This window comes from Buteo buteo, chromosome 24 (genome assembly GCF_964188355.1).
Source record: "Buteo buteo chromosome 24, bButBut1.hap1.1, whole genome shotgun sequence".
Taxonomy (NCBI): Eukaryota; Metazoa; Chordata; class Aves; order Accipitriformes; family Accipitridae; genus Buteo; species Buteo buteo.
The window spans coordinates 4,549,282-4,569,946 of NC_134194.1; the positions used below are offsets into that span (position 1 = coordinate 4,549,282).

The 20,665-nt window shown below is 39.9% G+C and overlaps 1 protein-coding gene across 5 annotated transcripts in view; it reads left to right on the top strand.

The window, feature by feature from the left end:
- The first annotated feature begins 1,714 nt into the window (after positions 1–1,714).
- Positions 1,715–20,665, top strand: part of SMAD5 (SMAD family member 5) — a 30,214-nt gene continuing 11,263 nt past the window's right edge. Inside the window, exons 1-3 of one of the 5 annotated variants that reach the window (XM_075057018.1) lie at positions 1,715–2,040; positions 9,485–10,199; positions 19,996–20,609. In XM_075057018.1, the coding sequence (XP_074913119.1) occupies positions 20,207–20,609 (403 nt within the window). In that variant the 5' untranslated portion in view covers positions 1,715–2,040; positions 9,485–10,199; positions 19,996–20,206. Of the gene's footprint in view, positions 2,041–9,147; positions 10,200–19,995; positions 20,610–20,665 lie in introns of those variants that run through there. The other 4 variants (XM_075057019.1, XM_075057021.1, XM_075057017.1 and 1 more) reach the window with 4 other exon arrangements.

Consider the following 20,665-nt stretch of genomic DNA (forward strand, 5'->3'; position numbering starts at 1 on the left):
ATTTAGATATTCCCTGCATGGGACCCATTTGATGCTTCAGATCACTCTTTTCGGCCTTGCTTGTACCTCTGCCAGATGTAGCATTGCTTTTTGAGACAGAGAACTGGCCCTCTACATGGAACCTGAGATGCAGGTGCACCAGGAATTCACAGTGTCAGAGCGATCTTCTTTGCTTTGTTTGCCATTTCTTTTGTCGCAATTCCTGACATTCAGTGCAGTCCTTGGTGATCAAAAATGCATTCAACACCTGCATCGGACTGTTACAAAGTACTGTTCCTGAGTAATGATATGTCAGAGCACGTCATCTTGGATGTGACTTCACTTCCACGTGTGCAACTTTACATTTATATTTACACCAAATTTCATCTGCCTTTTGTTTCCCACTCAGTATGGTGAACTCCTTCAGTTCTTCACACAGAGTCCTCATCTTCACTCTCCTAGACAACTTTGTTATCCGCAGATTGCCTGCCTTCTCCAGCTCACTCAGCAATACGTTGAGCAGCACCAATGTGTGCACGCTCGCCTGTGAAATTCCACTGTCCTCTGCTGTGAAAAGTAACCAGATATTGCCAGTCTTTGCTGCCTTTCTTTTGAGTAGTTAAACCTTCTTAGGAGACCTCCTTTTCCCTGGCAGATTATCTTCCCTGAGAAAGGTGGGAGGCATTGCCAAGAGTCTTTTAGAAATGCAGGTAGAATACATCAAGAAGAATATTTGGCTGAATCCTTTTCAGAAATCTAGTAGTGATCTGCAAAGTTTGACTTTCCTTTCACAAGCCATGCTCATCCTTTCCCACTGTATGCCTTAGGGGGATGACTGAACCTTCCGTTCTACTGTTGGCTCAAATCTTGCCAGATAATCGGAGCTCTGGCAAGGGAAATCAAGCTTGCAGTGTGAGGGAGACCCAAGGTTTCTCACAAACGGGGGTTTGAGACGGTTGAGCTGATCATTTAGACACAACCCTAGCCATCTTCATGAAGACCAATGGCTAATGATTAGACATAATCATAATAATCTCATTATTTTAGTAAGAATGCTTTGATTCTGCAAGCAGCTAATTGCATTAATTTTATTTTCTGTTTTAAGTGGTTCTAGGGTGTGCAGCTGTCAGACTGTTCCTATTAACTGGACTTTGAAACCTCTATGAGCTCTGTTGTCAACAAAACTAATCAGCTTTTATTGTGTTTAGCTCAGTAGATTCACAGAGAACGATCTGTCTTTTGCAGTCTTACACTCTCATTTATAAACGTTAATCTCTATTTCTGCCATCTTTGTATATACACACAGAGTGGTGAAACGCAAACATAGAAGGCCTGGTATGAAGATCATTCACTTTATAATTTTATTTTTTATATGAAAAGCACCATTACCCTACTAAAACTGGCCCATTCTGAGGTGTGTGCGTGCACGTGCGCATAGACATACCATCTGAACGACTTAAATGTGTATATAGATATTTATATGTGTATATATATCCATTTATATGTATTATACATGCATATAAACATTTATATCCATTAAATGCATTCAGATTGTGAGTATTCTTCTTGTGCGGAGAGACTCAATGCAAAGAGTCAATACACTCTGATTGTAGTTGTCTCCCATTTTGCAAACTAGATAAATTATTCCCCGAAAGGGATCAGCCAGCTCGGGCAAAGCCAGGATTTACACCGGCAAAAGTGCTTTTGATCTACGGCTTGTACGAAAGACGCAGCACAAAAGATGGCTGCGTTGCATCGGACCGAAGAGCATTATTACAGGATGAAGGAAGGAAGCAAAAATAGACTTGACACACAAGTATTGCAGAAAGTTTCTAAAGTGGGAATTTGAATTCTCTGCAGCCAGCTCTGGGTGTGCTGCTGGGTGTGTTACCCGATCCGGTCCCTGCTCCCCGGCAGGCTGGGGACCCTCTGCGCAGGACTCCTCCCCAGCCGCCCTGCCGCCAGCATGAGAGAAAGAGAGAGAGAAATAGAAAATACTTGGAAGGCAGCTAGTGAAAAAAGAAAGGGTCAGAAAATGGAGCTGCAGTAATTTGCTGGAAGGTAAAGCTGTGTTCATTTATTATTGCTTTTTTTTTTTTTTTTAAACGAGAGCCTGCCTGCCACTTAATTTGTTAAGCTTTGAAGTATGTTTTAGAGCAGAGGGAAGGAGATTCGCGGAGATGGCGTCACTTTATAAAAGTTTCCAGATTTTACTGAGCTTCTTGTTTGTTTTCTTTTTTCTAAGGGGGGGGGGAGGAGGTTTGTACTATTCGTAATGCAAGTGGGCGATGTGGCCGAGATCTAAATATATGCCTGTGAAAACAGAACCCCTGAGATAGCGACACCGATAGCAGAGGCTATTGTTAACTTTTGGGATTCCAATTAAGTCCTGCAATGTTAAATATTTCTTTAATTACTGGATAGAGAGCAGGAATTCTCTCTGACTGCACTAATGGAGTCAGAATAATGCAGTAAGGGAGAGTTTTTTCCCCTACCCCCCCCCCCCCCCCCCCAATCTAAATAGCTATAGGCAAGCACAGGCTAGAATATGAACATTAAAGGACAAAAAGTTTCAGCTTTGTTTTACAAGTTATATTTCAGTCGGGTAAGCAAACTATATTGCATGTATTTTTCCGTATCTTCAGCTCATCCAAACATAACATTCCAAAGGATAAAATCTGTTACAAAATAAAACCGACTTCATGACAGCTGAACTTCTACACGGAGTCTAAAAATTATCTAAAAGCACCTCGAGAATCCTAAATGTCATTCCCAAGATGTGGTGAATTGTAATTAGGGTTGTGAACTATTTTAGTGACAGTGCCTTACATGGGGCCCATGTAAGCAGCTGGAGCATTTATCAACTTTTTATTTTTTCCATTACTGTGTGACATATGAAGGTGTATAGACAATAACAATAACCCTAACTTATTTCAGATTTGCAAAAATATAACCCAAATTGCAAATGTGTTGTTTGCCTTTTGATTCTCCTTCCTGTATTTCCTTTTAAAACATATGTCATAGGGCAGTGCTTAAAGAGTGGAAGAAAACTCACCAACAATAAAATACTGAATGAAAGATAACATTTTTTATTATTTTTATGAAAAAAACACCTGTTTTGTGATTTTCTCATCTTACTGGCTTCTCCAAAAAGCTTTAATATTTGTTTTAGAAAATGATCCAGTTCCCTGTTCTCCTAAACAAAAGCAAAGAAAGCAAAATAAAATTTCTGTGCAAATTTTGCGAAGGAAACAGCTTGTAACATGCTGTCCAAAACCTGCACTGCCCTATGCCCAAAAGCGCTTTAATTTTATAATAGGCATTATTATGCTTGTATATGCAGATCTTGATACTGTAGAGGAAATTATTAAACCCAACTATTTGGTCATGAGGGTGGAAAAAAAAAAAAAAGCTGTGTCCCTAAGTGTGCCACGAAATTTAAATACAAGTTGTAAAGGCCCAGCATCCTGTAACTTGGGGACTTTGGCAGAAATACACCCAAAAGGAGAAAGTCAGGTCCTGTCAGTTCCTACATGAGAAAGTTTGAGTACTCTGCATTGCCATCACTAATTGTTTTGTGTTGTGAAATCCTGAGGTGATAAAACTGCTGTTAGAAAGTTGGCTTGTGAGTAATTAAGTGTAGGTCTAGCTATTAAAACCTGATTTGTTTCTCACAGGCTACACTCATCTGCTGCGTCTTCTCTCAAGATACAGATAAACTCAGTGTCCTTTTCACTGGTCTAAGCCAAAAGTATCTGCATAATGAATGGAGAGAGATTTTAGCTATAGGTATTGTTCAGACATATACAGTGGGATGAATTATCTTTATCGCAATAGGTACAATTATTGTAATAGATTGCTTCTATTTCAAACTGTTCCTTTTTCCTTTCCTTTTATTTATTTCCTGAGGAAATGCTGGAGGATGTGTACATTTCTTCAGTTAAAGTTTAAAATACTGATTTTACTCATAAGCAAAAGTTGTGTCCCCCCCCTTTTTTTTAAATTTCTGTTTCAGAGTGTTTATTATATCCAAGCTTCTCCATAGAGTGGGTGTAACCAGGAGAAGAATTTGGCCCATGATGTGAGCTAAATTTTCAGTGCTTCCACTATTTACAGCTCTGTTGCGCTAAAAATAGTTTTCCTGTGGTTTTGGCCATGGAGCCACAAATACAAGTTTTCAGTGCACAGTTATTGTGGATGTTGGTCCCAACTATTGCTACAAGAAATGGAATTCCAGCTCATGACTGTGTCAACAAATGATTATGTTGAGTGTGAGGCTTCATGTTAGATCTCCTCACCGTCCCAAAGCGAGAATGCGTCCCACCCAAACGTCCGTCACTTCCAAAAGGGAGGATCAGAAGACAGCGCTTGGGCTTGGGAGTGAAGAGCTCTAGGAAAAGTGGGGTCTACGCAGGCGATAATGTCAAAGAATACACCCAGGAGGCTCTGCGTTTGGCTAATGGTGTGGGACGTAAAACAGGTGGTATAGAAGTGAGTAAATCTTCAAGACGAAAATAAAAGACAATTTTGTTGATGGCTAATTTTGAGCAGAGTCTTCATAAAAGAAAAAAGCTCACAGTGATCACGTGGTTATGGTACGTGGAAGAAAGTTAACAGTGATGTTAGATTAATTCTCTTTCTGTACTACCTTTTCTGTCCCACTTCTATGGTCCAACTTCTCTGTTGTCCACAGGTAATTTGGTCTGGGTGCTGCAGACAGCTTTTAGAAGGCAGGGGCTATCTTTCTTCTGAGCTTAGTAGTGGGTGTCAGACTCCAGAAAGTGTTCTTATAATGTGAGGTTATGTTCTGGAAATAGTTGAAAATCACTGATTTAGAAGAATGAGAGTACTACATGTTTCTGTACTGCTGATGCAATGGTGAGGGCAAGCTGGGGGATGGTCTAGAAAAATAGCAACACTGGAGGAATATTCAAAAGAATTGTGCCATTTAAAATTCTTTTCTTTATCATTTCCTCTGTGAGAGCAGTGTATTACTTTGTGTTAATCAGCTGGGACATTTTTTCCATTCCTCCGGGAAGGTTTCCACCCCCCGTTCCAAGAAGCAGATCCAATTTAGCAGTACTCTGCCCTGACCAGACTCTATCCACAGGTGCCAGTGGAAGAGGGTTCACACTCTGATGTGGACTTTGTGACAGTTCTCAGGCAAAGGCTTCTCTTATTCATTACAACTTAAATGTCTTACTCTTCCTACAGTGTCCTTTTTCCTTTCTTAGAATTTTCCCTTTTTTATATGTTTTTCAGACATTTATTTCTTGAACTGAGTGTTCAGTTTTGCACCATTAGTTGACTCTCAGATCTGTCAAACTAGACATACCACCCCAAATATATTCACATTTTTGTTGTGTAGAGTCTGAAAAGACACTGTTGAGCTGAACTTACAAAACCTTTACATAATGTCTTTGTTTCTAACATCTCCACAGATGTACCAGTATTCAGTTACATGTCTCCTCTCATTTATTCTTCCAGTCTAGGAAGAAAAGTTTGCGGCTTTAAACTTGCTGGGAAGTACACCTTTGGCTTGCCTTTCCCTCCCCTGGTCTACAATTTGATGTTAATGTCTTATATCTGTAGCTTCAGGAAACAGGACTAATTCTTCTCTCCCTTTCTCTGTACTGCTGTGTGAGTTGAGTCATGCAAGGTACCCAGAAGTGTGGCTGTAACAATAACAGGGTACATAATTTACTCTCCTAGAATTCAAAGGCTGTGAGCCAGTGAGTGTAACTTCACAGGAACCCACACCACCCAGGGCCTCAGAGAGAAACACTTTTAATATATTTCCTCCAGACACTAAACTTTTCTTTTTTTTTTTTTTTTTTTTAATTTTCTTACATATGTGATGCAATGTACACAACGTTTGTATTGCCTTCTTGTTGAGGCAGCCACTTGCCATCTACCGCGCTTGTTCTCAGCGTGCTGTAAATTGCGGCATTATTTAAGAGGACCAAATGGCCAGAACGAATGCCACCTCCCTTTCCACTTGCTGAACTCTGCTCAAACATAACACTGTTTTTCTGCCTCAAAAATATACGTAAAGGTATGTATAGTATGTTAGCCCCTCCTTAGCCTTTCCCACCCTGAAACTTTTTAAACAGGGATGGCATGTTCCTCTCTTCACTGCCAAAAAAAAAAATAAAATTCCTTTCTCAGCATTTCCCCCTTCGCCCATTTCTTCTCAGCTGACAGCTGTGAGAGTGGAACTTTCTTGAGCTATCCTATCCATTTCCCCCAATTCTGTTTTTAAGCTAGATTTGTTTTAAATATCCAAGCCATCTTTCACACTACAGGAATTTTTTTAACATAGTTATAAAGTGGCTTTGCAAATGTTGAATGTGGGTAGAGACGTGGTAACTGTTTATATATATATATATATATATATATTTTGGGGTTTTTTTAAACAACATTCCCCCCGCTCCCCCCAGCAATTGAGAAAGTTGATAGGGAATTAAGTTGAACAATGCAGTCATTTTAGAAGTCACAGGAAGGCCAAAGTTTCATAATAAAGCAACTTTTTTCAAGACTATTTCCTTATAATTCAAACAACCTATTTGATTTTCAAACTATTCATTTCTAACCAAACAAAAACCTCATTAAGAAATATAGGGATCATATTCAAAATCTGGAGAGAAAAATCAAAATAATGTAATTTAAGATACTTGTTGAACTTCATGTTTTCTTCTCAACCATGCAAGGCCTGATACAAAACAGTGGTAGTTTTTCTGTTGATTGTTGGTACTTTGATCACACTGTAAGGTTATAGCTAGCTCCAACATAAACATCTACAGTAACATAGGTTTATGAGAAGGCAGTTTTCTGTCTTCATTGCCATTAGACTGCGTAAAGGAATGTGAGACAGGTACTTGTACTTTAGTTGACTTTACAAGGCAGGACCAGAAGTATAAACATGTGCAGTTGTCTCTGCAGAATCGGAATGTGGAATTAAGAATTAAAACATTCAGGTAAGTACAAGGTTAGCTAGTCATTTTTCCTTGGATTATCACAGCTGCATGTCTATGTGTTGGAAAGTCTAGGTTTGCCAATGCTAAAAGAGGACTGATGGTTCCATGAGTTGTGAAATTCATGAATTTGTGAAATCACATAATTTCTGGAAACTGTGTTCAGGATGCCTTGAGTCTCCTTGTTGCTAGCCTTTTTACTGAAGTTGATAAGTTATTAGAGTGGACCCACTGGAGTGTGGCACTAGAGATTTAAGTGACAGACATCATGTATGAAGTAGACAGTGGTGAAAGTGGTGTTAATTTTATTGTGACCTTATGGGTATACAGACTTGAATCATTAGATAGCCAATGTCATTTACTTGGTCCTTTACTCTGTCTCATTGACTAGAAGGAGATAACTTGACTTTAGACACTTGAGTTTTGCCCATTCAACATTAGTCTGTGCCAAAATGGCAAAAAAAAGAGGAAAAGTATTTTTCAGCCAGTAGAGCATATTCATTATTACCATAATCCAAAATAATCTGTATATTGTGCTTAAGAATCACTGCTTTCGGAGGAGCAGTGTGCTGCAAGCAGACATGTCTAACTCGCCTGTAGTTTTAAACTGAGAACGTTTTGGAAAACTTAGAGTTTTCCTTGTCCTCTCCCATACACTTGCATGCACACCTCCAGCTTTCCTCATCACTGGCACTCTAAAACCTCCGCAGGAGGAAGCACATTGGAGCTCTGCGTTGTAGCTTCATCTGACAACATACAACTGTTTTGTAACTTCTCAATAAGAGAACATTTTGTTTTGTAAAGACATGATGGCTGGCACATGAACAACACCTAAAATGCCTGCTGCCAATTTGTTGTTTGTTACTTGGTTTATTAATTAAGTTACACAAAAGATTTGGAAAAAGACCAACAGGGGTTTTTTTTGTCCCATATTTTGGACTGCCTGGCCAAAGCAGAACAATTGCTGGTGCAGAGATACATAGGAGTCCCCAAAGGTTAGCTCTGTTCTGTGACTAAATTACACCAAAGCCTTGCTCCTTCACCGCTGTCATGAACTTTAGTAGAGATATCCTGTTGGGCTATTAATTGACCTCTGTATAGATCTGATCAGAGTACACTGCTGCTAAAAACTTCTGTTTACATCAAAAATAATCAAGAGCCACGTAGTTTCGAACCAGAAGAAAATTTCTCCAAAGCTCAAATGTATTGGAAATTGAAACTTTGATTTGGCTCACTGAATATTTTTCCCTGCTTCTACAAACTTTATGCTGCTTTTTCTTTTTTTTTTTGTTGGTAGATGTTTTACTCTCAGTTTACACAAATAAAACATGGGGTTTCATGTGGTTTCTTTTTAGTTTAATTATATATGTATTTGTATATATACATATATATGTGTATATATAAAATCACTTTTCATTACATTTGCTTCTTTCTAATATTTTTTTCCAAAAGGAATTTGTTTGATAGCAAGATTCAGTTGGCATGCCAGATGCAATTGGTATGCCAGATTTTTAACTGCTGCAAGATGGTGTAGTTACATGTCCTACAACAGAGATACAAATTTATGTACAAATGGTGATTTTGCCTCATATATCTGTTCCTACACTTTTTTTTTTTTTTTCCCAGAGGAAGAAACTCTTCTGTAGGAAATTCTATAGTGGATCAGACTAAGATTCAGTTTAGTTCAGCAGTGTGTCTGAAACAGGCTCCAATCGGCCTCCTCTGAGGAAGGAAGCCTTTGGGTTATGAAGTAATCTTCCTGTAGGAAAAGTTTCTTCTTAAAATGACTTTGTGGGCTGAAGTGTGAAATACTTTCCCCTAATTGTAGATGTTCCTGTGGCCCACATAAAGCTCAATTTCTCAATGCAATCAGTCTGGGCCCCAACAGGACTTTGTGGTGAGCAGTTCCACCTGCTTGTGAACTAAGTGAAGAAGAGCAGAGCTGAATGCGGTTCAGCCTTCCATGTGTTGCTCTAAGGTTATCTCGTCTTTTGTAAGGGAAACAAGATTTTGCAGGTCCTTCCCTACGATGAGAGGTGTCTGAATGGACAACTGATTTTTCAATGGAAGTAAGCACATTCTTCAGATCTAGTGGAAATTTAGGTGTTGGGAGTTCCAAAAGTCAGTTGTATATTGAGGGCAATTTAAAAAACGAAAACATTCTGACACCAAGTTGTGGTGAGGAACCGAGTTCTTCTTTAATTTACCCTTGTACCAACCAATTTACTTAGTTAAAAATGGCAAGAAATGAACAATTATGCCTGCAGTACGCTTGATCGATGTCAGGCGCTGTTGTGGCAGGTTGGAGGTGGTTTGGGCCCGGGACCTCTCTGACGCTTTCTTCTGTGCTGTTCAAAAAATAGCTTTGAGGAAAGTGCATTCACTTCCATTTCACGTGATGAGGACAACTGTGAGAAAAGCAGTTTTTCCCATACTGGCACTGTATACGGTATGAAAACCCTCATCGGTACAGTCCTTTCTAGAGTCATTCCTACCACTAACACGTTTTTAGTTTTCCCACATCGTTTTAGCGACCAGCCGCCCGAAGGACCTTGCCTGTACCTCAGCACTGCCGATGAGACCCAACCGTCGCCTCAAAACAACCCCTGAGCGCGAGGGCCGAGGCCGGTGGGCCGGTGTCGGAGGCTGGTGGGCCAGTGCTGGCCACCGGTGGGCCAGGAGACAGCACGGGGCGGGAGAGATCGCCAATCTCGGCCGCGGCGTGGCTTTCGCCCACTGGCTGCCATGAGGGCCTTCAGTAGGCCCCTCGGCGGCGCGTTCCTGGTGAGGGGAGTCACGGCGGGACGGCGCTGAGCTTGAGGAGACCTTTTTTTTTATTTATTTTTTATTCCTCCACCTCGGGGTTAAATTACATTTTTCGACAACCAACCCCGAACACCTCGCTTTTTTTTTTTTCCTTTATTTCACGTTCTTTTAGCGGGTCCTTTTCCCTTCCCACACGCCACCTCAGCCCGCCCTCCCCGGCCCGGCCCTTCCCGCCTCGTCCGCTTCCTCCCGCCGCCGACGCGCATGCGCGGCCATCACCGTCCCGCCCGCGCTCTTCCCCCCCCCAACCCCCGCCTCTTCGCGCACATCCGGGTCCCGGCGCTGGCCCCGCCGGCGCCGCCGCGCCGCTGTCCCCTCCGCGGGCTCCCAATAAAGTTTTGTTGCCGAGCGGGCGGCCGCGGCCCAGCCGGCGCCTCCAGCCTAACGGACACCGGGGACGTCGCTTCGCTTCGTTGTCGGGTGGGTCGGGGCGGCTCTGTGGTGGTGGTGGGGGAACCGGGGGTGGCGGGGTGGGGGGGGGGGGTGGGAGCGGCGACGCCTCAGCGCTGAGGAGCCGCGGCTCGGGCTGCCGGTGTGTGTGAGGGGACGGGCCTTTTTGGAAACTTAAGAGGGGCCGAGGCCTCCCTCAGAGGCGCGGGCCCCCTCGGTGACAGGATTTGGGGGGGGGGGGGGGGGTCCGGGTTGGGGAGGGGGTCGGTGGAGTGTGGAGGAAGGAGCAGCCCCCGGGAGGGAAAGGGGGGAGAGCAGGATCGCGCTGCTGGGCTGTTAAAACACGCTTCGTGCCGATAAAAATAAGTCTGTGCACGTAACTGTAGGAGCAAACTGTTGCAATGCTAGTAAGAGGCTCGGTGTTTTGGGGTTGGTTTTGTTTTTTTTGGTTTATTTTGTTGTTTTTTTTTTTTAAGACGAGGAACTCCGCTCTTAGCTGGAGTAAGGCCCGACCAAACGAAAGGGGAGAGTGAGAAATCCACATGTTTCGAATCCGTCCGTAAAGAGGCTCTTTTCCTGCGGAGGCGATGTTAGGGCACACACACACACACACGCTTGTCCACCTTGGCCTGTCTTGCGTGCATCCAGTACTGACAGCTGCCTGACAACAGATGGACCGCTTCAGTGATTTAGAACGGCAATTTTTGTTTTCTGCGGGTTGTAAACTTAATAGAGGAAATATGGTCTTGCGGTTAAAAGCACAAGACTGGAAATCAAGTGATCTGTGCTCTCTTCCAGTTGTGTAGTTTCTGATGTGACTTTCAGCTAATTAAATGAAGGTATTTCTCAGTAGTGTGAGGTAGGGAAGAACTGATTCAGCAGTAGTTGTTGACTATATTATTGAATAGGTTCAGTGATAGTTGTTGAATCTTTTGGTGGAATCTGTAGGGATTTAGGGATTTTACTCAGTGAATGACTTGGGCTCTCTGCATTAACAAAACCTCCAAGGAATAACTGTCAAAATTTGCATCAGCCTATAAGTTTTGTCTTGTCATGGGAAATTAGATTGTCAGCATGTGATGGTTTTAGATGAAATCTCTTGCTGGTTTTCATTCCTTAATTTCAGATAACTTAACCTTCCATGGGTGGCTTTAAAATACTGAAAACTGAAATGAGCATTGTTAGTTGCATATCTCCTTTATGGAAGTTCACAGAATTTGATTGAAGAGAAGGGGGTGGGGGGGAAGGTGCAAACACACTGTTGCAGTCCTGTGCCCATGCTCATTGTCAAGAGCTGCAATACTTTTTGAAGTTGGCAGCTGATGGTAATGGAAGTTAATAGAAGCAGCAAATAACTTAATTGAAGATGTTTCATAATTAGGGTGTTGTAACTTTTGAGAGTGCCCTGTCTGTGTAGGGTGCTGTTGGACTTAATGTCTTAATCCTTACCGTTTGATAGTGGTTTACTCTTACCTCTGATATTAAAATTTTGTTAACTTGGCCTTGAAATTGCTGCTAAGTGCTGGCACTTATTTTTGCAAAACAAAACAAAACCTCAACAAACTATGTGCTTATTGGGGTACCTGCCTTTGTCAAACCTTTCTTTTCCTTTCAAATGTGGAGAAAATACACTTGAGGGAGGAATTTTTTCTTTTTTTCTAAAGAAGGCTTTCCTAGTGGAAGCCCAAGATGGACAGTCATGATGATGAGAAATGGGAAAGGAGGAGGAGAGGCTTCCTCTGCATTTCTTTCTCTTGATGACAAAAGATCACAACAAAAGGGTGTGCTGCTATGATGCTGCATACAGCTGTGGTGGGTGTTTTTTGTTTGAGGCTTGGAGTTTTAACCTCTGGTGGAACATGAAGGAACTAAAACTGTGGACCCTGTACTACTTGGTTCTTGTTAGAAAGTCAGATCTTTAATCTTGCACCTTGAGTGGGTGATCTCCTGTGCAGAGTTTTCATGATGATAGAATATTATCTGAGGTGGAAGAAATTCCATCTCTCAAGATGGAGTGTTCATGCTCTATTAAGTGACTTTTTGGGTTTATTCGAATGGTATTTGCAAATTATGTTGTGATCTTTAATATTCCAGAGGACACTCTTAATTTCAGAAAAATGTCCTCTATGTTTTCTTTCGAGTTCTCAAAAGAAAACTCTAAGAACTCTTTTGTTGCTCTTGGCTGAATTACATACCTGCAGAAAGACTGCTGTGGCAATTCTAATGCAAGTCCCTATATCTTCCTTCCCTGCCATTTAAGGTGTTTTGGTTTTGGGGGGTGGGGGGGGTGTTGGTGTGTTGTTTTTTTTTTATTATTATTAAAATGCAAGTTTCTTCTAATGTCTATGATAGATTTGCTGATATTAATTTTAATGTGTTAATGTTTCTTCTTTAAAGATCTTTAAATGATTTTTTAATAGCAACAGGTAAGGAGCTCATGCTTAGAATTACAAGATTTGTTCTTGTGTGAGCTGAGAACGCTTTAGGTATTTCATGGCAAACGTTGATAACTCATTAAAAGCAAGTCAAACAGTAATTTAAGACTTCTGCAGTTATCATTGGTTGCAGTGCAAGTTCCTGCACTGTTTTCTGGAAGCCTTTTTAGCTGTGTTCCTGTGACCACGTAGAAAAGTTTGGCTGGCACTTCAGCGTGCTTGACCAGTGTGGGTTGGCAAGGTGCAGAACGCCGCCTGCCAAGTCTGTATCCCTACTGACCTACCACCAAGGTTGAGCCTGCCAGGACTGTCATCCTTGACAGAGGATCTTTGTCAGAATCGCTGCTACTGATCCACCAACTATGAGGTAGTGTCTCTGAATTCTGGGTCAGTGGATGTCACAAACTGACAAATTTAGAATACTTTGCCATTCATTCATCTGTGCAAGGGGGAAAAAAGCTTGCTGAATTACTATTGTCAGTGTTCCCTCCAAATCCTGTAGCTTTTGTAAACTTGTCACAGTCTTAATGCAATTCAGTTGGAGTGAAAGTGTATAAACACACACACACATATACATCTTTATTTTTCTTCCCCTCTTTCAAAGCTTTATGAAAGCATACAGTCCCTTCTTTCAGGTTACACTTTTTGTTACCAATTCACATTGTTAGTGGCAGTATTTAGGACCTTGTTCTTTAATGAAAGTCTTGTATATGAGTGTCTACATTTTTGGAAGGCTTTGTCCAGCTTGTTAATTTTTTAACATCCTTTAGAGTTTGTGAAAAGGGTAAGATGTCCTTTATTTTCCCTTTTTTTTTCTCCAGGTGTAGTACTGAGGACATTCCAAATCACCCACTTGCTTGTCTGTATCCACCAACCTACCAATGGAGGCATAGACTTTTGTTTTCATGTTTAGTGAAATTTAGCGATGCTCTTGTATGTGATTTTAATTAAGAAATGGATGCTAACTTGTAGTTATCTGCTGTGGTTAGAGTAGATCTTAAATAACCTTAAAAACATGAGGCAGATTCAGGGCTGACTTTCAGATGTGCTGACTACTGTTGATGGTGGCATTTTTCAGCATAATGCTTCTGTTGGAAAGTGCCAATTAGCTGAAATAGAAGTGTGAGAAAATGCACGGTTCTGACAAAACACTTAAGGGAGAGAGGTTTTGGTTCTAAGATGGAATTTGTAGTTTCTGAGAACTTCTACAAAAGCTAATTGCTCAGTAATTAGAGTAGTTGCAGAGACTAGGGCCTTGTGAGTGTTGGATTTTTGTGTTCTAAGTGGATGCCTTAAGAAATAGGTACTAACATTTTCAGGCTTGGGAAGTTTTTGTTTTTTCTCCCTCCCTCTCCCCTCCCCTCCCCTGTATCGCAGTTAAACTCAAGTTTTGCCATGATGCAGAACAAATTCCAAACTTTATAGTCTTTGGTTACACTGCTTCTGAGGTTTTCTTGACATCAGTTGGAAGTGAGGGTGCTTTTGAAATGCAGTGGAGCTCTATTAGTGAACTCTTTCTGACTGGACCTCTTTTGTGTTATAAATCATTATCACTTACATCATTACAACAGTAATTTTTGAGAAGGTTTTAAATACAACCAGAAGCATCACTCTTGCTATCTGAGCTATATGGCTTTTATGATTCCACTTCCATGTACAGTGTATTACTTGCTGCTTGTGCTTGGCCTAAGAGTTTTTGTTATGTTTCTTTTAAGAGAGTGGTAGTTAAATACTTCTCAGCTGACAGAGCTAAATGCTTCAGGGTTTTTTTAAGCTGTGTTAGATGATGTACAGATGTGGAAATGAAAAGAACAAGTATTGTGTGAGAAAGCCATGTCTGAAGTTGTCAATACATTTTTTTGTTTGGAGAGCAGTCACGGTTAGTAAAGTTTTTGAAGATACCAGACAATTCTTTTCTGTTCTTGTTTAGATGTATTATTAGTTAGGATATATTGCCTTACAAGGCATGTTTGAAGCAAAGAAATCTCGTGCTAGTATAAAACCATTTATCAGAGGTTTCGGTCAACTGGACGTGCATTTGGATAGGCAAGCCCAGTTCTGATGAAAATACCACAAGTTCCTTTTTGACATCGTTTATAAAATCTCCTTTCATCTTTTACTTACCCTTAAAGGGAGGCAAGGGGAAAAAAAAAAGAGTTGCATCATTGATGATATTCTTCATGGCTAAGATGTTGCAGGGGATAATTGAAGAAAAATCTTTTCTGTTGAGAGGCTGTGGCAATGGTATGGAATATGTAGGCCCTTCAAGTTTATTACCCAAGTTTTTTAATCACTGCGTAACCTTAGGATTTATTTTATCCTTGATGCATATGGAAAAACTGTGGAGCTAACATTTCTTATGTATTTGTCCTCAAGAAAAGGCTCTAATGCATGCTATTGCATGGGACTGTATGGTAGGCTACAATGTAAGATGTAGACTTGGTAAAATGATAATAAAACCCAAGCACAATCCTGTGCAATTCCTGTCAGGGAATTTATAAGGAAAGAAGGACCTTGGTAAAACCAGGTGAAATTGACATGTGAGGTTGTAGTTTTAGACAGTATTAAAGAAAATACTGATAACTGAATAGAGCATAATATGCTGTAGTATACTGTAATAGAGTTTCTGAGCTTTCTGTATGAATATGTAATATATTAACGTGTGTATGGAGTCAAAATACTTCAGTATTTCTAAGTTTGAAGAGGCAATAACGTGAAGCACAAGAGCTGACTGCAAAACGCGGTTTTAACTGCAAATCTGCAGCAGCTCTAATGAACTACCAATTGTGTAGCTAGTTATAAGTGGTGGTTTGTTTATATTATGAAATTGAGTCTCAAAGCAGCTTCTAATCATGAACAGTGAAGTTCCTTGTTTCAGATTGGGTATGATGCTACAGGAAGCTTTCTTAATTTGCAAACAAGTAAATTAAGCAGGAAAAGAATAGTGCTTGTACATTTGCAATACAAGCTTAGTATTGGCTGTAGGAAAGGATAAGGACCATGTAGTTGTTAACCCATTTTATTCTTATGCTTGTGAAAAGCATCGTTTATTGCCATGCTGCTTGGGGTGATGGGTCGCTTGGTTAATGCTACTTTAAATTTAGTTTTTTGCAGGTGGGAAATCAGTTTGGAATCAGTAGCAGAACATGTTATGTAAAAAGTGCATCTCGTTAAAATAAATACACTGTATGTAATTTTATATTGATCTGTTCTGCTCTGAGTCTTGCTCAGGCCCTTTTAGCCAGAAGAAGATTCCTTGACAGCGAATCAAATTAATCTGCTAAACTTGCCAGTTTAATACAGTAGGCTAAGAAAATCTTGGAAGAGGAACCAAAAGGTATTTGAGTTGCTTGGTATTTGTGATGGTAGATGAAAGGTAGTCTATTTCTCCCATCTTCACAAATGAAATGTAATGCGTAAGTTCTGCTGTTAGCCAACTTTGTTTACATCTAGCTGGCTTGATGATGAGGTATTAAGAAGGGGTTCAAACAATGGACCTGTTCACACAACTAGTTTCCTTCCATTTGCTGTAGTCATTAACAAGAACTTTAAACGTATAAATAATGCATGCCCCAAAGTCTAATTTTGATACAGCGATTACTTCCTTTTATACTTGCCCATTAAAAGCCCCCTCATGCTACCCCATGCAATGCATTACACTCACTCTTTTTAAAGAGTGTTTGTAACTTTTTTTAAATGTAATAACATGTTTTTCAGGCAATGTTCTCTTGTAGCTCAGCTGGAAAGTTATTTAATAAAAGAAGGTAATGCATAATAGACCCTCTGCCTCTTAAGGAAATTTAAGAAAGCTTTTTTTCTCCATGAAAGTTGTTACCAGCTGCGTCTAGAGGTGCAACAATACCAGTAATTCTTGCAACATATGAATGAAAATGTGACTCTTTAAAGCATTTGTTTCTATGCTCAAATCTTACAGCGATACACTGTTGTACTGCAATCACAGCTCATAACATGCACTTTTAAAGCCTTGGAAGAAATTGATCGTAAATATAGATGATCTGGTGAAGCTGTTTCTAGCGGATGTCATGATTACTTAGAAACCTTTCAAAAATTAGATGCTGAAATTACATCAAATGCAAGTAAATTTTCTAAACGTGGTTTATGCTGCTCATTCAGGAATTTTAAAACCCTAGAAGAATTGCAGTTTCTACGTGAAAATGCTTGTTTCCTACATAAATGCCTGAACCTACTGCTTTGTGATCTTAAATAGCTCCAAAGATGGAAACACTTTTAGTCTACAAATAATTCATGAAGCTTTTTAATTCTGCCTTGTTTTCTTAAGAAAAAGCAAAAGCTGTAAACCTTCTGTATTTTTGCCTTACAAAATGAACTTCCAAAAGGCCTATAACGACATAAATTCAGTGTCATTCATACTTTTCAAAGTCTGTTAGTAGTTTGTTGCAAGGGGTTTTTTTGCCCTTTTATTGAACAGGTAAAAATATGCTTCAGCAGAAGAGTCTTGAAAGCCTCATGGGTGGCCAGAATGGATTTACAGTAAATGCTATTAAAGTTTTCAACTTCAACAGTCTTGTTTTTCAGTGGTTATAGTACAAGCATGTATGTGGAAACTTTTTCTGAAGAAGTTGAAACAGTTTTGATCAAATCTGTTGTAATGCTTCTTGGAATACTTGTTCGACTAGGTTTTGCTTTTGTTGATAGGTATTCAGACTAATGTAAAGCTTTTAGAGTTAATTACATTACTTACTCCAAGCAGATTATTTCTAAAATCATAGTTTATAGGACAGAGTCATTTATCAAAATTCTCTTGACACTTGCCCTACAAATACTAGTTACTGCAAAGCATCATTTTAGTAGAACTGTTCCAACTTTCTTTGCTTTTAGTTAGCTTGTTTATTCCATGAGCATACTTGTGGGTAAATGATGTTGAAATTATATACAACCAGTAAAATTTCATTCCTAGTTGATACATGTTACTGTTCTGTTCAAAATACTGAAAAAAAAATTATACATGATCATGGAATAGAATCGTAGATCTGTAAACTTGATTGCTTAATAGAGATGAGGCATCTGTAATGGAGTAGATCAGGGTGGCAACAGTCAAGAGGCGTTTTTTAAAATCTCATTTGAGCTCAACTTAACTGTAGAATTTTCCAGTGTATCTTCTGCTCTGATGATGCTTAAGGTTCTTTGAAAGCATAGCTGAGAAACAAAAATAGAACTTTTTAAATTGTCTTCTTTCTGGTCTGAGAGTCTGGGTGGGTTCATTTCCTCATTTAGGGGTGTGAGCAATTGCTGATATCTTACAGCTATTGAATGTATGCAAGGCTTGGAAGTAAGTTAATTGCAACTATAAACAGCTTTTACTTTTTAGAACAGTAAACTTTTATCCTCAGTAAAAGCATAAATTTAGTCTGTGTTCTTGGCCAAGTTTATCTCCCTTTATGAATTTCCTGTTACTTTAAAGGATGCAAAGGTTCTCATGTGTGTAATCGTTCTAGGGAACTAAATTATACTTAAAGTGCAGACATGTCCTTATTTCTGAAGAAATAAGGTGGTACTTTTTTTTTTTTTTTTGCAATACCCTCTTCTAAGGACTTACTGAAGCAGCGGGAGACTTCTATTCTCTTAATTTCTTTTTTTCCACTCTGTTTTTTATGAGAGCTTAGGAAGAAAGATCTTCAGACAGTTTTTCTGTTTGTTTTGCTTTTCCCAGTTTTTTCCATACTACTGAAACAAAGCTGAATGATTTAATCAAAGAAGTACCAATGGGATTAAGCTACTGTGTGAAATAAATGGATTTTTTCCTGTAAATGGTGTTTATAAGTTTTTTAATTTACACTCTTCATCGTAGCCAAGTGTCCTTGGGTTTGTTCCCTGCTTTCCTCACCTTCCACCTCCCTAGTAAAAGATCTAGAATGATTACATGTGGGACATTATAAATTCTTTGTCTAGGGATGTTTGCTGTATCTTTGGCGGCTGATGTTTAATACATGGTTCTGTTAGAGGAAAGTACCTGTCCATGTGTCTGAGTGAGCTTGTAAATCTGCCTAGACACTTAGAAAAGCCTTATCAGATGACTTTTAGTTAATCAAAGATGGGAGGAAAAAAGATCCCCTTGATTAAAGGTAGCAATCTAAGAGAACCAGCACAGATATACTTAAATCTTGCCCACCCCTCCTTTTTTTTCTCTTATGTGCAGATTTGGTGTCTCGGGATACGTTAGGTGTTCTAATTCACCACGTTTTATCAAAAGTTGAGAGACAATGTTGTTTGGCAGTCTCTGTAGCAAGAAAGGAAGCATCTTTTGTTATTGACATCCTTTCTCTTAGCTCTGCTCTTGCTTTTTGCCAGCTGCTCATTGTCTATACTTGCTTATTTAGTATTCACAAGGGATTTTACAAGTTCTTATCAGTTCGTTGCCACAGCACATCATTTCCTCTTGTCATCGTTACTCCTTAAATTGGTGGGGGGAGGATTTGCATTAGAGCTGGTGAGTGGTAGAAAACACCACCATTCATGATGACTTGAGTTGCACAGTGTTGTTCTGCTCCTCCTTTCTGAGGCAGTTTGTAGTAAAGGTCACATTTCTAGTACTTACTCTGCCACGCCTCCCCCCCCCCCCCCCCCCCCCCCCCCCCCCCGCTCTTTTTCTGGGGAAAAGAAAACTCTTTTTTTTTCCCAAAGGCTAAAAATAGCCAATGCTTCAAATATTCTTCTTAATAGATAAAGGAAGTGCAGGATAAAAATAGCTCCAGCTGAAAAGGTTGACCACCTTTCTGAGTGGCTGGGGAAGGGTTGGTTTGGGGTTTTTATTGATTTTTTCTTTTAATTGTTTTTGGTTTTCTTTTAGTTATCTACAGTTTCTTCCTCATTTTTTTAATACTCTTCAAAAAACATGGGGTACCTAATTAGAGCTCAAGAACAAGCAGATGCTTTAGTATTTTCTCCTTTTGGGAAATAAAGATCCATTTGAGAAGCTGAGTACTTCAGTGCAGTACTGGCTGTGGAACTACTGGTTCCACCATGCCTCTTCCCTGTTTCTTCATAGCGAGTTTAAGTCTTCTGGTGAAACACCATGACAAGGATATAATACCATTTTTAAAGCATATTCCCCAAGCCTGTCTTCTGAAGGAAAGTCATGAATTTAAGGAACATTGTTAACCAAAACCATGTTGTCCATTTGGTCCCTTGACTGTCCTTTTTCCCACTAATCAGTAATGCCAGAATTGGGGACTCTGATCATGTTTTACTTTATTTAGCTCTGGAGTGAGTCCTGGTACTGTTAGGATTTTGTTTTGAAACAAAATCAGGTGCAATGGCTGGGGTTGAAACAGGGGTTCTTTTAATATCTGCTTTTTTGTTTTACCACATTCTTTACTTGTTTTACTAACTACTTGTTAACTTTTTCATAGAACTAAATTGGAGGAATTGATCATTATTTTTGTTGTGAAGACTTCACTGCTGACATCTATATGTTCCTTTGTCAGCCTCCAAGAAATAATACAGCTGCTCAGTGGCAATAACTGCTGTTGGTGTACTCTGACATTTGTTTGGAAAAAAAACCCAAACCCAAAAAACACCAAACAGACAAAACCCAGCAAACCTTTTGAAGACTTGTGTCAAATGACGTCAATGGCCAGTTTGTTCTCCTTTACTAGCCCAGCTGTAAAGCGTCTGTTGGGCTGGAAACAAGGAGATGAAGAGGAAAAATGGGCAGAAAAAGCTGTTGATGCTTTGGTAAAAAAGCTGAAAAAGAAGAAGGGTGCTATGGAAGAACTGGAGAAAGCCTTGAGCAGTCCAGGACAGCCCAGCAAGTGTGTTACTATCCCCCGCTCTTTAGATGGACGACTTCAAGTTTCCCACAGGAAAGGCCTTCCCCATGTAATTTACTGTCGTGTTTGGCGTTGGCCTGATCTACAAAGCCATCATGAGCTGAAGCCATTGGATATTTGTGAATTTCCTTTTGGATCTAAACAGAAGGAAGTCTGCATCAATCCATACCACTATAAGAGGGTGGAGAGCCCAGGTATGTTTGAACATGGTTGTCTTAAAAACTGAGCAAAATCTCCAGGAACCACTTAC